The sequence below is a fragment of the Sus scrofa genome, chromosome 3, assembly GCF_054392235.1.
Source record: "Sus scrofa isolate SSC_HxYL_T2T_F1_AM1 chromosome 3, Sscrofa_HxYL_maternal_Yorkshire_Landrace_v2.0, whole genome shotgun sequence".
In the NCBI taxonomy this organism is placed as follows: Eukaryota; Metazoa; Chordata; class Mammalia; order Artiodactyla; family Suidae; genus Sus; species Sus scrofa.
Genome location: NC_139385.1, coordinates 113653071 through 113673610, shown reverse-complemented (window position 1 = coordinate 113673610; position 20540 = coordinate 113653071). Strand labels below are relative to the sequence as shown.

The following is a 20540-nucleotide window of genomic DNA, read 5'->3' as shown; positions in this document are numbered from 1 at the left end:
GGATCTGGCATTGTCACTACAGTGGCTCAGGTTGCTGCTGCAGTGCAGATTCAGTCCCTGGCCTGGAAACTTCCACGTGCTATGGGGATGGCCACAAAATATTAAGGTAATTAATTGAAGAGAGAAATAGACAGGAATACAATAATAATAGGGGACTTAAAACCCCTGGGTTTCTGATTCTCCAGACAGAAAATAAGTAAAGAAACAATGTACTTGAACTACAGTTTAAACCAAATAGATCTAACAGATATACACAGAACATTCCACCCACCAGCAGCAAAATATACATTCTTCTCAAGTGCACATGGAACATTCTCCAGGACAGATCATATGCCAGGCCATAAAGCAAGTCTTAACAAATTTAAGAAGACTGAAATCAGATCAAGTATCTTTTCTGACCATAATGGTATGAAATTAGAAATCAATACCAGAATGAAAACTGGAAAACTCATAAATATGTGGAAATTAAATAACATCTTCCTGAACAACCAATGGGTCAAAGACGAAATCAAAAGGTAAATTTAAAAATATCTTGAAATAATTGAAAGTGGGAATACAACACATCAAAACTTATGGGATGCAGCAAAAGGTATTCTAAAAGAAGTTTATAGCAAAAACGACTACATTAAGAAAAAAAAGCATCTCAACCTAAATTTACACCTCAAGGAACAAGGAAAAAAAGACAAATGAAGCCCAAACTAAGCCAAACTAACTACACCCAAACTAAGTCCAAAGTTATTAGTATGCACTATAGAAGCACCAGAAGGACAGAAGAGAGAGAATAAAAAAGAACAGAAATAATATTCGAAGAAATAATGGCAGAACATTTCTCAAATTTATTGAAAGACAATAACCTACACATCCAGGAAGCTCAAAAGACTCCAAGAAGAATAAACACAAAGAGATCCATAAATAGACACATTACACTAAAAATGCTGAAAGTTAAAGATAAGGAGAAATCTTGAAAGCAGTAAGAGAAAAACTACTTGCTACTTACAAGTGTAACTCCAATAAGGTTAATAGCTGACCTTCTAGCAGAAACAATGAAGACGAGAAGGCAGTGACAAAACATATTAAATACTCAAAGAAACAACTGTCAATCAAGAGGCCTATATCCACAAGTTCTCGTTGTGGTTCAGTGGCAACGAACTGGACTAGCAGTATCCACGTGGATGGGGATTCAATCCCTGGCCCCACTCCGTGTATTAAAGATCTGGCGTTGCCGGGAGCTGTGGTGTAGGTTGCCTATGTGGCTTGAATCCCATGTTGCTATGCTGTGACATAGGCTGGCAGCTGCAGCTCCGACTCAGCCCCGGGACTGGGAACTTCCATATGCCACAGGCATACCCCTAAAAAAAAAAAAAAAAAAAAAATCCTATATCCAGTAAAGCTATCTTTCAAGAATGAAGGTGAAGTAAAAACTTTCCTAGATAAAATCAGAGAATCTGTTGATAGCAGACCTGATTTACAAAAAAATACAAAAGGAATTTTTTCTACCTAAAGTAAGTGACACTCAATGACAATTAGAATCCACATAAAAAAGGAGCATCAGTAAAGGTAATTATGCAATAACAAAAAAAAAGTATAGGAGTTCCCGTCATGGCGCAGTGGTTAACGAATCCGACTAGGAACCATGAGGTTGCGGGTTTGGTCCCTGCCCTTGCTCAGTGGGTTAACGATCCGGCATTGCCGTGCGCTGTGGCATAGGCCGGTGGCTGCAGCTCCGATTCAACCCCTAGCCTGGGAACCTCCATATGCTGCGGGAGCGGCCCAAGAAATAGCAGCAGCAACAACAACAACAACAACAAAAAAAGACAAAAAGACAAAAAAATAAAAAATTAAAAATTAAAAAAATTAAAAAAAAGTATACATGCACAGTTTCTCCTTTCTTCTCATAACCAATTTTAAAAGCAATTGCATAAAGTAATACATATATGATATAACATTGGGCTTACAATATATAGAAATGTAATATATTTGCTAATAACAGCACAATGCAGGTTAGTGGGATCATGGCTGTACTGAGATAAGAAAATGACTACTGATAGTAAAATACTAACTATAACAACGTACTATATTATTATACATATATATTATACTATAACAATTGTATAGTGGTTAATGAATCCAACTAGGAACCATGAGGTTGCGGGTTCGACCACTGGCCTTGCTCAGTGGGTTAAGGATCTGGCATTGTCGTGACCTGTGGTGTAGGTTACAGACGCAGCTCGAATCTGGTGTTGCTGTGGCTGTGGCGTAGGCCAGAGGCTACAGCTCTGATTCGACCCCTAGCCTAGGAACCTCCATACGCCGCCGAGGGAGAGGCCTTAGAAATGGCAAAAAGCCAAAAAAAAAAAAAAAAAAAAAAAGGAGAGGAGAGGAAAGGAATACAGCTTTATGAGAGTAATATTTCTATATATTACTGAAATTGAACTAGTATAAATGTGAGACTGATTCTGATGTTAAGATGTATATGATAAACACTAGAGAGGTCACAAAAAACCACAAAAACTCAAAAAAAGGCAAAAAAATAATTAAAGACATTAAAATACTGCATTACAAAATATTCATTTAATGACTTTAAACAAAAGAAAGCAGTAAATTAGAAATACAGAAATAAAACAGATATGAGACATATAAACAACAAAAAGTAGAAAGGCAAATGTAAATACCACGATATCAATAATAACATTAAATCTGAATGGGTAAACAATTCAATCGAAAGACAAAGTATCCGCCTGTATAAAAAACATGATGCAACTATATGCTGTCTATCTCTCACTTTTTTTTTTTTTTTTGCCGTTTCTAAGGCCGCTCCTGAGGCATACGGAGGTTCCCAGGCTAGGGGTCTAATCAGAGCTGTAGCCGCTGGCCTACACCACAGCCACAGCAACTCGGGATCCAAGCCGTGTCTGAGACCTACACCACAGCTCATGGCAACGGCAACGTCGGATCCTCAACCCACTAAGCAAGGTCAGGGATTGAACCCGCAACCTCATGGTACCTAGTCGGATTCGTTAACCACTGAGCCATGACGGGAACTCCTATCTCTCACTTTAAATTCAAAGCTATAAATAGGTGAAAAGTAAAAGGATGGAAAGATAAATCATGCAAACAACAACCACAAGAAAGCTGGAGTGGCTATACTAATATCAGACAAAATAGACTATAAAGCAAATGTGTCTAATAGAGATAAAGGATAGCTCATAATGATAAGAGTCAATCCATCAAGAAGATATGTTATAAACATATAAGCACTTAATAACAGAGCACCAAAATACATGAAGCAACTGACAGAAATAAACACAGAAATAGACAATGCATAATAACAGTAGGAAACTTCAATACCCACTTTCAAAATTGGTAAACAACTAGACAGAAGATCAGGAAGGAAACAGCAGACCTGAAACACAGTATAAATCAACTAGATCTAAGAGACATCTATGGAACACTCTACCCAACAAAAATATACACCGAAATTAGTAATAAGCAGGAAAATAATTGGAAAATCACAGATATATAGAAATTAAACTAGTTCTCTTGATACTCCATTCTTCAAAATCCTTCATAATTACACATATTTACTGTTTCTCCTATGTTTATCACCTAACTCCTCCTCTCAGAAAGCTCTATGAAGGCAAGGGTCATATCTATTTTGATTACTATCATACTCTGATACAGTGCCTGGCATGTAGTAGGAATTCAACATGTATCTGAGGAATGACTGAAGCTTGAATAAATGACTGATGTGAAAATGGAGATTAATTGATTCATTCATTCCAAAAATATTTACTGAGCACTAATTATGTGCCAGATCCTAGGGGTACAACAGCAAAGACAAAATTCCTCCTTGTGAAGCTTACCTTCTAGAGGGTAGACAGAAAATAAACAAATAAATATACAATATCTGTTAAATGCTCTATGAAGAAAAAGAAAAACTGAGTCTGTTTTTTTTTTTTTCCTTTTCTAGGGCTGCACCCGCAGCATATGGAGGTTCCCAGGCTAGGGGTCTAATCGGAGCTGTAGCTGCTGGCCTACACCAGAGCCACAGCAATGTGGGATCCGAGCTGCATCTGTGACCTACACCACAGCTCATGGCAATGCTGAATCCTTAACCCACCGAGCAAGGCCAGTGATTGAACCCGCAACCTCATGGTTCCTAGTCAGATTTGTTAACCACTCAAACACGATAGGAACTCCTGAGTCTGTTATTTTAAATAGAGCAGTCAGGTAAGAGTGGTCATCTCTCTGAGATCATATCTGAACAGATACCTGAACATATTGAGAAAATAAGGCATTAAATATTTGTGAAAAGAACATTCTAAACAAATTCGATAATAGATAAAAGAGGAGCCAAGCCCAGAACATCTTCAATGCACTGGGTTGAATGAACAGAAAGCAGTCTGGTGGGTCTGCAATGCAGTGAGGAAAGGAGATGAGGTCAGATCAGACAGTGGAGAGGGCCATGTAAGTCCTGGGAAGAACTTTGAGTTTTATTCTAAATATATAGAAAGTCACTGAAGAGCAGAAGAAAAGCTTGATATGACCAACTTTGGTTTTAAAACGACTACTCTAGCTGCTACGTGAGAATAAAAAGACTGTATGGAGGTAAGGAGAACCAAGAGGCCAGTTAGTAAACTACCGCAATTATTCAAGCTGGTGATTAAAAACAAAACAAAAACAAAAATAGTGGGCTGGACTAGGATGGGAGCAAGTAGAGCTGAAGGGTGGTCATAGATTCTCCACATATTTTAAAGGTAGATGAATTAGATGAAAGGTATGAGAAAGAAGTGTCTAGAATGACTGTAAGATTTTAGAGCCTAGATTAACTAGGTGAATAGGGGTTCTGTACTCAGCCATGTGATCAGAATGGGAATATTGGGTAGGAAAAGATAGGGAAAGAGTCAAAATATCAGAACGGATGTTACATTTGAGATACCTTTTAGATACTCAAATGGACATATGTAGAAGGTAGTTGGATATACAGGTCTGTATTGAGGGGAAAGATAAGATTATCTCATTTAATTCTCTAAAACACATATAACGTAAATATTATTTTCTAAGTTTTATACAAGAGGAGACTAGAGTACAGATAAATTATATGACTTGTATAATGTCACCAACAATAGAACCAAAGTCTGGAGCCAGGGTCTGAAACAATCTATTTGACTCCAGGAGTTCCTGTTGCAGCTTAGTGGGTTAAGAATCAAACTAGTATTCATGAGGATGCAGTTTCGATCCTTGGCCTTGCTCAGCGGGTTAAGGATCTGGTCTTGCTGCAGAATAGATGCAGATGTAGCTGAGATCTGGTGTTACTGTGGCTGTGGCATAGGCCAGCAGCTGCAGCTCCAATTCCACCCCTAGCCTGGGAACTTTCATATGCTGCAGGTGTGGCTGTAAAAAAAGAAAAAAAGAAAAGAGAAAAAGACTCCAAAGCTGAAATTCCTTTTCCCATACCTCTTTCTTACTCTCCACAAACATGTACCGTGTATCTTCAATTCAAAATTTAACATTAAGCCAGCCCCCCTTTGATTTGTGCCTGGGTTTAATTTATAAAGGTGACTGGGTGCCAACACAGAGAGATCAATACAATGAAAGAAAAGTTGAATGTTACTTACAGCTCCTCTAGAAAGGAGAGGCATGCCATGCCACGGTGGGTCAGGAGGCAGAAAGGAACAAGGGGAAGGCACAGGCCACTGCCTTTCTTGGGGTTTCCAAGGGAAAGGTGAGGCAGGGCGGGGTAAACAGTTTAGAATTAGCTAGTTCGAGTAATTCCTACAAACTCTAAGGCTTAGGAACTGTCCCTGGTTGCCTGGTACCTGGCCCAGGGCTGATTTAGGGCAAGGGAACTATTTGGCTTGGTGGTTAGACAAAGTGGGTGGAAGTAAGGATGCAGGATTGGTTGGTTTGCATTTGAAGGTGTGCCCACAGGTTATTTGTTAATTAGCTATCCCTGGGAATGGGAGCTTCTTCCTGGCCAGGTAGGGCCATAAGATGCCAAAGCATCATAAATCCATTTAGCTTGGGAAGATTCCAACTATCTTTGTTCACCGTGAACACAGGAACCTAAGTTTGTCTGGAAAAAGTATCCTTTGCTTCACACACAGGTTTGGCTGCCAAGAACAGAATCACCAAACAAGGCACTGAAAACTGACTACACACCACTCCCTGCCCAGGCAAATCTTTGACTGACTCCATACATCCAGCTCCTTACAGATACCCTGACTCGGTACCTTTATTCCAGCATACTTCGTAGCCAATCCTCTCCCCCAAAGAGCCACAGACTAGAGACAGAGACAGGAAACGGGGCCTGAACCCCTCCAATCCCCTTTATCCTGCTCGGAACATGAATTCACCTCCTCCGACCCCAGCCTGAGCGTGAACAACCCCAGCTGCCCACCCCCGGCTGGCCCAGTCCCAGGTTGGATCCTGATGCTGCAGACTCACCGGCCCCAGTTAGGCTGGATCCCACCGGGCCGGGAGGATCCTCAGATCCTGACCGCTCCGGGAGACGGAAGCCGTAGAAGGGTCGGCACACTGACAACCAGGGAGACGAAGAGACCACGCACACGGCCATACATTCCTCGTCCGCGGAAGAGGAAGCCGTCCTGGGCTCGCAGCGCTGCTTCCCGGGGCGGCTGTCAGGACCTAAAGCCCAGCGGCCAGGAGGCCCACCAGTGAGCCGCCGCCACCCACTGGGACCTCACCTGGTGTGGCTGCGCGGCCGCCCAGCTGCAGCAGCAAAGCCCTGGCGCCTTCTGATTGGCTCAACCTACATATTCACTTCCGGGTGAGAGGTGCCTGGTCGCCCTAGCAACCGAGTCGTAATCAGTGCTGGGCCACCCCTTCATACCCTCTGGGCCACCGAGCTGGCGGCCCAAGGGGAATCGCAGAGTCCTGAGAATCTCTCCAGCACCTCTGTGTCAAGTGAGTGTCCTATCCTCCCAACGCCCCGGACGGAAAAGAGCCCCTTTAGGTAGAACTCGCACTGAATGTGACCTATTTCCTGAGCGTCTACAGTGCGGGTGAGGTGGGGGCATGGCGAGCTCCTGGTGTGGGAATCTGGAGACCTGGATTCTCATTTGGCTGTTGTGACATCTTAGGCAAGTGCCAGCCTCTCTGATTTCTGTTTCCTCTCTGGCCAGATGGTCTCGATCTCTTAGGTTCCCTTCCGCTAGCTCCAACATTCCAAAATTTCGAATGTGAAACCATTTAAGGGTAATTGTAAACAGTTCGGTTTCTTGTACGAACATGTTTAGTGCTCTGCTTAGTAAGCATTTAGCGAATCCTCCCAAGTGCCACGCATTCACTAGACTTTCAGTTTCCACCTGTAAGTACTAAGCACAGAGCTGAACAGTAGGGTGAGAAATCCCTGATCCTGACCCAGAGGAGTAGGGTGCGCGAAGAGACCCGGGCACTAAAACGTTATTTTCATAGAACCCTAATACTACCGTAGGAACAGGCCCAGAGTGTTATGGGGGCTCCTAGAAGAATCTGGGGGTGAGGAGAGATATGAAAAGCCTTGTCAGGTGATTTCTCTGTTTTTCTTTATGCCTCTTTCTGGGAAAATTTTTCAACCTTGTATTCCAGTTCGCTAATTTACTTGTCTATGGTATTCATTCTGCTATTCAGCCCTCCTAAGGCATTTTATATCAACAACTACATTATTGTTTCCTAGATTGCTAATTGAATATTTTTTTCATGAGCATCTGCTCCTTTCTCAAGGCTGCTATACCTTCCCTTTCTCTCTGATTATGTTATAGTATTACAAAGTCTTATGTCTATTGTGTTTATTTACTCTTCCTCAGAGGGGATGAGCTTCTAGCCTTTCTCAACGGGCACTCACATTAATTTTTAAATTAAAAATATCACTTCTCAGGAGTTCCTGTTGTGGCTCAGCAGTTTAAGAATCCAGCGTAGTGTCCCTGAGGATGTGGGTTTGATCCCTGGCCTTGCTCAGTGGGTTAAGGGTCCGGAGTTGCCATGAGCTGTAGTGTAGGTTTGCAGATGCAGCTCGGATCTGGTGTTGCTGTGGCTGTGGTATAGGCCGGCAGCTGCAGCTCCAATATGACCCCTAGCCTGGGAACTTCCATATGCCGCAGGTCCTGTGGTAAAAAGAAAAGAAAGAAAGAACAAATCAGTTCTCTTGTCCCATGCATACAGATTCTGATTCAGTTGGGTGGAGCAGGGCTTAGGAACTTGTAAAGCATCCCGGATGATTCTGATGCATGAGCCACACTTTGAGTAACATTCTTGTAGTATTGTCCTAGAAGTTATAGTTTACTTATCTTTTCTGCATATGTTTTCTTCAGTATTGAAAAAAATAAGTTTCTAATGTTTTAGTCCACTCAATGTCCCAGGGCTCTGAGGCATAGATTCTACCCCATCCCACCCCCACCGTCCAGGCCTGGGGTTTTCATTTGTCCTTTTTTAACCTGGTTTCCACTCCAATCTCACTCTGTTTGGACTCCCTTCCCTCCCCTACATCTCTTCATCTCCTCACTTACTATCTTTCTTAATGTTCTATTTCCTCTTACTGCCAAATCAGATATTGCTCATTCTACCTTACTTCTGTGAGACAGTCAACAATCACAGGCTACCCGAGAGAAATAAAAACATATGTCCATACAAAAAGTTATACATGAATGTTCATAGCATTTTTCATAACAGCCAAAACTGGAAACAACTGAGCTGTCCATCAACTGATGAATGGATAAACAAAATGTGTTATTTTCATACAATGGACTATTTGTTTTTGTTTTGTCTTTTTAGGACTGCAGCCACGGCATGTGGAGGTTCCCAGGCTATGGGTCAAATCAGAGCTGTAGCTGCTGCCTACACCATAGCCACAGCAGCACCAGATCCCAGCCACATTTGCGACCTACACCACAGCTCACTGCAATGCCGGATCCTTAACCCACTGAGCAAGGCCAGGGATTAAGCCTGCGTCCTCATGGATACTAGTCAGATTCATTTCCACTGAGCCATGATGGGAACTCCCTACAATGACTATTTGGCAATAAAAAGTGATGAAGTACTGATACATACTATAGTATGGATGAAACTTGAACTAAGTAAAAGAAGCTAATCACAAAGGACCACATATTGTGTGATTCCATTTCTATGAAATGTCTAGAGTATACCACCACATAGAGACAAAAACTAGATTAGTGATTGCCAGAGGCTGGGGTAAGGGGTGAGGGGTAGGAATTAGGGTAATGGAGAGTAAATGCTAATGTGTACAGAATTTCTTTTGGAGGTGACTAAAATATTCTAAAATTAAAGTTCCTATTGTGGCTCAGTGGAATGAACCCGACTGGTATCCATGAAGATTTGGGTTTGATCCCTGGCCTCGCTCAGTGGGTTAAGGATCCAGCATTGCAGTGAGCTATGGTGTAGTTCGCAGACATGGCTCCGATTTGGTGTCTAGCAGCGGCAGTTCCAATTCAACCCCTGGCCTGGGAACTTCCATATGCTGCAGATGTGGCCCTGAAAAAAAAAATTCTAAAATTAGATTGTGGTGACAAACAATTCTGAGTACGCTAGGAAATATAATTTTGTATAATTTTAAAGGGTAACTTTTGTAGTATGTGAATTGTATATTAATAAAGCTGTCATAATAATCAAACAAATGAAAATAGAACTATTTATTTCCTAAGGACCCTACACTAGACTATGGAAATGCCAAGTAATCATGATATGCTTGTGATCATTTGAAGTAAGTCTGTTTGGTTTGCTCTTTAAGCACATTTGTTATAGGTTTTATGATGTAAAAATATTTAAGTTTACATAAATTTTCTGAAATCTTTTAAAACAGCTCCAGAAGTATTTAAGATAAACTTTATATTTCCAAATGGGGACAAGTATGGTAAGCATATATTTCAATTACTTTTTCTATAGAGACTAAAATTAAATAGCTTAAGAATACAAAACAAAGACTGTCACACTTTCTAAAACTACTATTGAGATATTAACTCCATTAAATAAATAACATAGAAAGAGTAATAGATGTACAGGTTTTAAATCTAATTTTTTTTTTTTTTTGTCTTTTGTCTTTTTAAGGCTGAACCGTGGCATATGGAGGTTCCCAGGCTAGGGGTTGAATCAGAGCTGTAGCTGTCGGCCTACACCAGAACCACAGCAACTCAGGATCCAAGCTGTGCTGCAACCTACATCACAGCTCACGACAATGTCAGATTCTTAAGCCACTAAGCCAGGCCAGGGATTGAACTTGCATCCTCATGGATGCTAGTCGGGTTCGTTAACCACTGAGCCACAACAGGAACTCCACAGGTTTTAAATCTAAACTCTAATGTTAAGTGCATATAGTATGCCTTGGAAACCTATGGGAGGCCCATAGCCATATGTCAATCTTCCTGCCCTTGAGTCTCAATGATTACAAGACCTTTTAGGTCCATGGAGCTCCTCATTTCTAGTCTCATTGGTTTCAGTGCTAGGGAGCCAAAGAGACCCATAGGGATGCAGTTCTGATAAAGCCTGAACATAAATTCTTTCTTACTTAGTCAAACAGCATTCTCATTTATAATCTTCAGGATTTCTCTCTTGTTTATTTATGTATTTATTTTTTTAGGGCCACACCTGGGACATCTGGAAGTTCCCAGGATAGGGGTTGAATGGGAGCTGCAGCTGCCAGCCTATACCACAGCCATAGCAACGTGAGGTCTGAGCCGTATCTGTGACCTACACCAGAGCTTACGGCAACGCCAGATCCCCAACCCACTGAATAGGGCCAGAGGTCGAACCTGCATCCACATGGATACTAGTCGGATTTGTTTCTGCTGTGCCAAAGGGGGAATGCCCTTCTCTCTTGTTTAGATGGGGACTGTACAAGAACATCTTCTGGAGTCTTTGAGAGAAATGGAATAGGTATTCATACCACTCCTAATGGGATTGTCTACACAGGAAGCTGGAAAGATGACAAGGTATTGTTGTTTTGAACACTGATGGTGGATAAATAACTCTATTGGTTAAATGACTCCAGGAGCTTCACCATTAATCAAAAAACACATATGAGTAGACAGCACAATAAAAATAACAGTGATTATATTGAACATATATTCACATATGAATAGCATTAAATTTATGTACCATCATCATCATTTTTCTCATTTCCTATGCATTGAGCAAACCAAACTCATTACATACTTTTTTCTCATTTAACCCTCATAGCAACCTCATGAGTTAGATACCATTAATATTTCTGTTTTACAGTTGAGGGAAATCAGGAAGTTTCTACCCAGCAAGTAAGTGATGAAACCAAACTATGTTCTTGAGTCTGCTTGAATACAAATACTTGTTCTTAACAAAACTTCTTTGTGCCTTTCCTAGGCTAACTAAACTGGTTGTCCTTTAAGGTTTTTGATATATTCAAGATATCTTGAGGACACCTGATATTATCATCATGCCCCCCCCAGGTGTCCCAGAACACTGACTTGGTGGGCTTCACAGAGAGATGCATAAAAATGTTGTCTTATTTTTGTGGAAATAAAGGGGGATACAATGATAGAGTAAATAATGACTAAGTGGATGATAGGCATATGTATATTTTTGAAGTGTTCTAGGGAAACTGAAGGTTAGTTACTGAGGTCATTTCCTTTGTTACAAATAGATGAATGGTTTTGGAAGACTTGAACATTTTTCAGGAGCAGTATATGAAGGACACTTTAAGGACAATATGTTTCACGGATTGGGGACTTATACATTCCCAACTGGGGCAAAGTACACTGGAAATTTCAATGAAAATAGGTAAGCTTAAAAGAAGTCACTGTACCTGTAAAAGATTCTTCTTAGGCACATTTACTTAAAAATTTAGTTAATGATAAATTTCATTTAACTAAATGTATTTAGTTAAAATATGTTTATAATGTATTTTGGAAGAATTGTTAGGTAATATTTTAGGGGGAAAAAAAGAGAGGCTAAAGCCATCATGAAACTCCAAAAGAAAATATCATTCTTGGTGATAATCTATTAGATATTTCATTTATTTCCTCTTGACTCCTCTATTCCTATAAAGCTTTTTGCAGTCATACTGGAAATGGAGAGCTTGTTGCAATTACTGGGAAAATTTAGGCGTGAAATTATTTTCACTTGAAATGTCTTAATAAACTTTTTTTTTTAGTTTTAAATTTTATTTTTTTCTTCTAGTTTGAGATATAATTCACATTCAGCACTGTATAATTTCAAGAGGTTCAGCATGATGGTTTGACTAACATATCATGAAGTGGTTATCACAATAATCAAATAATAACCAAATCTGTGATGACAACATATAAACTTTTTTCTGCTGATGTTAATAAAGGGAGAAAAATCTAGCCCATGGGATAAATGTCTGTTTGGTTATGTGAAGTGCTTTTTCACCACTCCAAGGAGTCCAGAAAACACCAGCATAAAGCATAGCACCTCAGACATAGTTGAACATTGATAAATATTTGTCGAATAAATTGGTGAACTAATCAAGATAACTAGTATAAACTTTTCATCTTTTGACTGTGTTGGTTTTGTGTAAACTAAGCATTTGTGATCCTAAAATCTCAGACACCAAAATTTGTATAATGAAAATATTTGTTTGGAATAATACTATTTTTTGTAGGATATTAAAGTGGGATGCCAGGTTTTAAAGCAAAGTTTGAAAGTGGAAAGATACAATTCCTTAGCTATAGTATGTAATATACTAGACAGTCTTACATCTGGATTGCAAATATTTGGTTTTGGTTAATGAGCAGATTTTCTTTTTCCTGTTTCAGGGTGGAAGGTGAAGGACAATATACTGATATCCAAGGACTAGAATGGTGTGGTAACTTCCATTTCAAAGCTGCTCCAGGCCTGAGACTAAAGCTGCACATGTAGATGTTCTGCAGTGATCTTTTAATGTAGTAATTCAAGCTTTTAGCTGTAAGGAAAACAACTAAATCTGTCATCTGAAATAACTTCATACACTACCTACATATTATAATTTTGCCAATAAAACCATCACTCACTTACGCCTTTTTGAACTTTATTTTGATCATCTTATAATTAGTTTAAAATAAATTATATGAAAAAATACCTTTTACTGAGACTCAATTGGGAGTTTGCTCATTTTAATAAATATAGCTGAACTGTTCAGATCTTGACAAAGTCAATTTCCAATCCTGTACCTAAGTTTCGTCGTCTTTAAAAATGTATCTGTGTGTTAAAGGAAACTATCAAGAAAATGAAAAGACATTTCACAGAAAGGGAGAAAATATTTGCAAATCATATATCTTTTGTTTTGTTTTGTTTTGCCCTTGCCCAAGGCATGTGGAAGTTCCTGGGTCTAGAAAACCTATGCCAGAGCAGTGATCCAGGCTGCTGGAGTGACAACAAATCCTTAGCACAAAGTGCCATGAGAGAACTCCTGCAAACACGTATCTGATAAAGGTTTAGTTTCCAGAATATATACAGTACTCTTACATATAAACATATAGACAACCCAATGTAAAAATGGGCAAAGGATTTGAATAGACATTTCTTTGAAGAAAATATATAAATGTCAGATAAGCCAATGAAAAGATGTTCACATCATTATTCTTTAGGGAAATGCAAACTAAACCTACAGTAAGGTCACAATCACTGATTTGTATATATTGAAAAGGACAGATAACAAAGAGTGGGAAGGATGTGGAGAAATTAGAAATCTAGGAGTTCCCGTCGTGGCGCAGTGGTTAACGAATCCGACTTGGAACCATGAGGTTGAGGGTTCGGTCCCTGCCCTTGCTCAGTGGGTTAAAGATCCGGCGTTGCCGTGAGCTGTGGTGTAGGTCACAGACCACAGACGCGGCTCGGATCTCGCGTTGCTGTGGCTCTGGCGTAGGCCGGTGGCTGCAGCTCCGATTCAACCCCTGGCCTGGGAACCTCCATATGCTGAGGGAGCGGCCCAAGAAATAGCAACAACAACAGCAGCAAAAGACAAAAGACAAAAAAAAAAAAAAAAAGAAATTAGAAATCTAAAATACTTCTGGTGGGAATGAAAAATGGTACAGCCACTGCGGAAAACAGTTTCTCAAGAAGTTGACATGTAATTACCAGATGACCCAACAATTCCTAAGTATGCACCCAAGAGAACTGATGTATATATGAATATTTATAGCAGCATTATTAATAGCTCAATATTGGAAACAACCCAGATGTCCATCAACTGATGAATTAATAAATAATATGTGGTATAGCTGTACAATGGAATACTATTCGGCCATAAAAAGGAATGAAGTACTAACACAAGCTATAATATAATAAACCTTGAAAACATTGTACTAAGTCAGAGAAGCCAAGCACAAGGGACACATATTATATGGCTTATTATGTGAAATGTCCAGAATAGGCACATCCATAGACAGGAAGTAGATTAGTGGTTGCCAGGGGGGGAAGAATTAGGAGGTGTTGGGTTTCTTTCTGGGGTGATGCAAATGTTCTAGAATTAGTGGTTGCACAAGCTTATGAGTACTAAAAATCATTGAATTGTTCATATTAAAAGGGCAAATTTGGAGTTCCTGTTGTGGCTCAGTGGTTAACGAATCTGACTAGTAACCATGAGGTTGTGGGTTTGATCCCTGGCTTTGCTCAGTGGGTTAAGGATCCGGCGTTGCCGTGAGCTGTGGTGTAGGTCGCAGACACGGCTCAGATCTCGTGTTGCTATGGCTGTGGTGTAGGCCGGTGGCTACAGCTCAGATTTGACCCCAGCCTGGGAGCCTCCATATACTGTGGGTGTGGCCCTGGAAAAAGTCAAAAAGACAAAAAAAAAAAATAAAAGGGCAAATTTTATGTATGTAATGTGTAGGGGAGCAAAATTTGCCACCCCAAGATGTGTCTCTTTGGCATGAGGATAAATTTAGGGTGATGATTTTTAAGAAACAGAAGACTCCCGAAGTCTGTCTTTTTACCCCCCAACCCTTAACTGCCTAAAGAATTTAGATAAAGGTTCCATTCCCAGAATAGAAGTATCCCCAGAGATATCTGCAAAGAATTTAGGCTACGTGTGGTGGGGGAAAATCAGCGCTGCCTAGAGATTGGAGTCCACTCTGAGTCTCACTGTCTCTGCATGGCCCAACTTTTACAAACTTGCTTTTCCATCGCCACTTGAATTGCCTTCCTCCCCTCTGAAGTCCCAAACCATTACCCTTAACATCCTCTTATGTCTTTAGCTGAAGATGATATTTAGGGTGAGGGCTTTGGCCATACCCATGTTAGTAAACTTTTGTTCGATTTTCTCCTGTTAATATGTTTCATGTCCAATTTAATGTAATGCTTAGACCAGCCAGATGAACCTAAAAGGGTAGAGAAAAATTTATTTCTCCCTGACATAAGTGAAATACATCTCAATTTTTAAAAAAGTAGACCAGTGTGTGCTCACATATTCTACACCTAAAAATCTTTTTTACCATTTAGATAAAATAATTTTAAAATTACCAAAACAGGGAGTTCTCATCGTGGCACAGTGGAAACAAATCCGACTAGGAACCGTGAGGTTGTGGGTTCAATCCCTGGCCTCGCTCAGTGGGTTAAGGATCCGGTGTTGCCGTGGGCTGTGGTGTAGGTCTCAGATGTGTTTCGGATCTAGTGTGGCTGTGGCTGTGGCTGTGGCTGACAACTACGGCTCTGATTAGACCCCTAGCCTGGGAACCTCCATAAGCTGTGGGTGCGGCCCTAAAAAAAAAAAGACAAAAAGCCAAAATTAAAAAAAAAATGAATAAAATTACCAAAACAGTACATTATAGCTACAAATTAAAAATTACAACAAAGACTCTAGTGTTTTGTTGAAATTCTTTTTCTAAAATTGACCCCCTCAAAATAGTAAATGCAATAGGTAACTTCTGTATCATATTTCTTCCTTCAAAATCTTATTTTTTTTTTTTTTTTTTTGTCTTTTTGCCATTTTTCCGGCCGCTCTCGTGGCACATGGAGGTTCCCAGGCTAGGGGTCTAATCAGAGCTGTAGCCACCGGCCTACACTAGAGCCACAGCAACACAGGATCCGAGCCGCGTCTGCAACCTACACCACAGCTCACGGCAACGCCAGATCCTCAACCCACTGAGCAAGGGCAGGGACCGAACCTGCAACCTCATGGTTCCTAGTCAGATTCGTTAACCACTTCGCCGCGACAGGAACTCCCCTCTTCAAAATCTTATGAAGGAAGAATCTTATATTTCTCAATGCCTCACTGCCAAAAAAAATTTTTAATTTTTTGTTGTACTCCTATAAATCTAAGTTGAAATATCTTAAAATATTGAAATTAAGATGGTATTTTTGACAGTTTCTCATAATAATAGCTTCTAATTTCAAAAGACCCTATTACAAGTCTTCAAAGATACATTTTAAAAATTAGACATTTTTGGATATGTTGCTTAGCATTAACTGGTATGATTTTAATTTTTTTAATTAAATATTTTTATTGTACTGGAATTTGTAAAGAGATAAATAGTAACAAGGTGAGAGTTTTCAAGGACCAGGACACATAATGCAAACTCAAATCTGGAAAATATAAAAAAAAAAACAAAACTGCTTTCATGCAAACTAAATTTTCCCAACATTTTTCTTTGAATTATTTAAGGTAGCAAGATATATACTTTGCTTTTAAAATATTTAACTTTTTATTTATATATAACTTTTTAATGCTCATCTTGAATTTTCTAAGATACTAAAGTCATCCCTCTTAAACAGTTTTTTACTCCTTGAAACTAAATGCAGTTCAGTTATTTGATTAGTTGATGCTAGAATTTGACCTGGAGCTTATATAATTAGAAGAGACACTAGTTTTCCTCATTTAAAAGCCTAGTTAGCATATGACAGTCTCCTTTCTGGGGAAGGCAAACCTCTACTGCTTCTTTTTATAACCTTTAAGTTAATTCAGAATCCAGATAAGCCTGGATCCGAGGATGATATAACCACAGCAAGCAACATGGGGTAAGTATGTGCTTTTATGTATTTTAAGAGGCATTGAGAGAGCAAATATTTTTATAAGAGAAGAAATCTCATAAATCCTTACTAATTTAGATTCAAAATATGCTAACCTTTATTTAAGGAAGTCATTTAAAGAAATAACTTTTTATTCAAAAGTTAGTTTGTAAAATATCATTCATTTTCTTGCTTAATTTTTATATGATGTCATAATCTGCCTTTGCAGGTTGTCAACTAATGAAAACTGAAGAGTTTTGTGTATTTACATATTTAGTTGAAGCTGAATTAAATTTTGAGAGCAATTTTAAAGAAAGGATGACTGAATTCTTGTTTTATAAGGCAGATAAATCCAATATGTCTCTTTGGGATAAAGAATAAAGAATGAAAAAGATTAGGAATAGAGGGAGGTTAATTTATGCCTTTTGGATTATAGAAAAGGGATAGAGGATTCTATGAGTTTACTCTTCTTTATAGAAAAATATGTGCTAATTAATTATATAGGAACATTAGTGAAAAGCCTAAACCCCTTGTGGGGTTTTGGGGAGCGTGATGAGAAGAATTGGATTTCACTTGAAAGCTTTCTATACTTTAAGTGAGAATAGGAATCCATTATCAGTAGTATTGGAATTATAGGGGTTTTATATGCTGAAATAATAGTATTCTGAAAAATATAGAAATTGGTCTTTGTATAACCCTTTTGTCTTTTTTTATAACTCCTTTCAATAAAAAGTTTTATTTGCTACAAATGGTATAGCTTTTTAACTGAACACTTCTGAAGGATTTAACACAAATAATCAGAAATTTATACTAAGAAATAACTTTTTGGGCACATGTTTATTCTAAATAGTTTCTGTGAATTTAATTAACATCTACATTTTTGCTAATACCATGGGCTCTGAATATGCAATGTAAACCAACTTGAAACCTCAGAGGCTTTTGAAAGGAAAATGATCATATTTTTTTAACTTTTAGTTCAAATATAAAGGTTAATAGATAAGTGCATTGTATAAATTTCACAAACATTTGATGGATTTGATTTGGGACAGAACTGAGATTCCTGGATTCTCTTTATTCCCCCTCCCCCTTCCCTTCTCCCTCTGTCCCTCCCTTTCCTCCCTCCTTTTTTCTTTAATGGCTGGAGTTCACCTTTTGGGGGGTCAAGGATCACTTTAAGAATTTTTAGAAAACAGCCCACCCTCTCTGCATAAAAAGGTAAATCACACCAAATTTTGCACATAATTTTAGGAGGTTTACAGACGGCCTGAAGCACAATCTGTGAACCCCAGGTTAAGAACATTTGATTTTGAATTTTAGGACTAGAGTATGAATTGCTCAATATTGTTATTAGCTTCTGGATTTTTATAAAATGTAAAAACCTTTTAAATTAATGATTCCTGCTAATCTTCTCTGAGAGACAATGTTGAACATGCTGATTCTCCCACTGACCAGCTCTCAACACACACACACACACACACACACACACACACACACACACTTACATGAGAGTGAAACAGTTTAACCAATATCCATAGTTTGACAATGATTTTACTGCTGCTTGTCCTCAGTGACTTGATTAATCACTTCCATGCTTTCAAGAGTGCCAGAAATCATCTTGGGAATCATGGAAGGGAAAAAACCTTCATTATTTCGTTTATTACTCTCAGTGCCCCACATTAAGATGAACTAAACCATAAATTGCAAAGCATTACACTCTTCTGATTGGTAGGTTCATGATTATTTTGTTGTCTGCTCCAGCCCTTACTGAGAAAAGAGAGATTAGTGGGTATTACCACCCATTTAGACCTTCCTAAATAATCAGAAAAATAAAAAGAGAAAGTAGCAGCAGATCAGATGCTCAAATTTGTCCGTTGGAGAAAATCTCTACAATTTATCCCCTGAGAATAAAGAAGTAGCTATTCAGGATTTGGGGGAGGAGGGTGTTATTTATCCTAAAGCTATTTGAAAACGTAGTGACTTTATATGAGTCTATGTCAGCCCTTTCCATTTTTGAGGGGGCTATGCGGACAAGGTTTTGGTGAGCAAGGAAGAAACAAATATTAAAACATTCTATGCTCTTTAGAAAGCCTCCCTCTTTTAAATTTTCACTATGTTTCTTATGGAGTGGGTGGGTGGGAAGGGTGGGTAGAGATTATGCATAAGGTTGGGTAAAGGAATAACTGGGGAGAAGTGAAATACCCTGCCATCTGCTATTTACCATACCTGGCAAACAGCATCTGGTATTTTACCACTTGGGCAAAGGTTAAACAATGGGATAGAAGAGGTGGTTGCAATTCTTTTCTGAGTTGCTTTTCAATATTCTTTCCCCATCTCCTAACAGAATTAGTTAATGTACCCCCAACTGACTCTGGCGAAAAGAAAAGTTAAGACTCTGCTAAAATTGTGGAATCAATAAGTTTATTATTACAGCATATTCAGCCTCCTTTTAGTTTCCCAGTTTAAATAAATAATTTTAAAAATTCTTTTGTGGATAGATTTTTTTACTTCTGGATCAGGGAATTCCAGCTCAGTTCTTTTTCCTGGGTAAAGCATACGTTTAGCTCATGCAGAAACCTTTGAAATATTGCTTCTGTCTGTGCCCTCCTTTCCTTTCTAACAGTTGCTTCCCTAATTCAGGCCATCATTACCTTTTACTTGGATCACCAAGGGTGCCCACTCCTGGCCTCTCTGCAGCTGGTCTTTCCTCCTCAGTCACAAGAGTCATCTTATTACTTGAGATGTCATCTGGTTATCCCTTGCTTAAAAGCTTTCAATGACTCTTTATTCTCTCTACTACAGAGCAGGCTCCCAAGAAGATATTCACCACTATCTGTCTCTAATCGATCTGTCTAGCCTCCCTTCTACTCTGCCCTTGATTCTCCCTGGGATCCATAAAGCCACCTAAATCCACCTAAATACTACCTCAGTTCCTTTGCTGATCCCCTTTTTACCATTTTGACATATTCAAAGCCCAGCTCAAGTCTTATCTTCTTTATGAAATTTTCTCTAATCTCCACAACTGGAACTCATCTTTTCTCCTCTGAAAGTCTTAGGCATTTTATACTTTTCTTATTGCATTTATTCTAATCCATCATAGACTCTTAGTTATTTGTACATCTCATCTTTTCTATCAGACTTTAAGCTCTTTGAAGCAGGAATGAAGTCATCTTTATATTTCCCCCAGCACCTGGTACCATGCTTTTTACATGGTATGTGCTTAATAAATGTTTGTTGAGTTGAAATGGACTTGCTTTTCCTATAATTCACAAAAAAGCTAAAAATTTAATTTTAGCCAAAATTCCTTTTTTTTTTTTTCTCTAATAGAGTGGCCCTATTTTCCAAATTCCTCTCTGAGGAGCTCAAATGAGTGTATAACATCCAAAACATGGGTAATGCAAGAGAGAAAAGGTAAAAACAAGAACAGGAGTGATACACTTGAGGCTTCGGAAGAGTGGAGAATTTGGGTTAATATATATTGTAGAAAGCTCACATAGGATCAAAGGAAATATAAGAACGCTTTTAAGAATTAAAAATGGTTCTCAGTTCAAGACAACTTTCTAGGAGACCAGCATATCAGTAAGGGTGGGCTCATTTGTATATGATGGAGAAAC

General features: G+C 39.0%; 4 protein-coding genes across 39 annotated transcripts in view; 2 read left to right on the top strand and 2 right to left on the bottom strand.

The window, feature by feature from the left end:
- Window positions 1-6764, bottom strand: part of DHX57 (DExH-box helicase 57) — a 74394-nt gene extending 67630 nt beyond the window's left edge. For 3 of the 6 annotated variants that reach the window (XR_014842176.1, XM_021087592.2, XM_021087594.2), the window contains exon 1: window positions 6448-6764. The gene's annotated coding sequence lies outside the window, so the exon portion shown is untranslated. The remainder of the gene's footprint in view (window positions 1-6447) is intronic. The other 3 variants (XR_014842177.1, XM_021087593.2, XM_085019513.1) reach the window with 1 other exon arrangement.
- A 35-nt stretch (window positions 6765-6799) lies between these two features.
- MORN2 (MORN repeat containing 2) lies at window positions 6800-13001 on the top strand. Of its 2 annotated transcripts, NM_001434906.1 has the most exons (5): window positions 6800-6927; window positions 9818-9868; window positions 10837-10943; window positions 11630-11766; window positions 12765-13001. In NM_001434906.1, the coding sequence occupies exons 1-5, from the start codon at window positions 6870-6872 to the stop codon at window positions 12865-12867; spliced, it is 456 nt and encodes a 151-aa protein (NP_001421835.1). In that variant the 5' UTR covers window positions 6800-6869; the 3' UTR covers window positions 12868-13001. The 2 variants fall into 2 exon arrangements, with proteins under 2 accessions (NP_001421835.1, NP_001421836.1); NM_001434907.1 differs by lacking the exon at window positions 9818-9868.
- A 3795-nt stretch (window positions 13002-16796) lies between these two features.
- The window catches only part of ARHGEF33 (Rho guanine nucleotide exchange factor 33), a 133272-nt gene continuing 129528 nt past the window's right edge, over window positions 16797-20540 (top strand). For all 30 annotated transcript variants that reach the window (XR_014842169.1, XR_014842172.1, XR_014842171.1 and 27 more), the window contains exon 1: window positions 16797-16938. The gene's annotated coding sequence lies outside the window, so the exon portion shown is untranslated. The remainder of the gene's footprint in view (window positions 16939-20540) is intronic.
- LOC110260028 (uncharacterized) overlaps window positions 18432-20540 on the bottom strand; it is a 78335-nt gene continuing 76226 nt past the window's right edge. The window contains exon 9 of the mRNA XM_085019509.1: window positions 18432-18543. The gene's annotated coding sequence lies outside the window, so the exon portion shown is untranslated. The remainder of the gene's footprint in view (window positions 18544-20540) is intronic.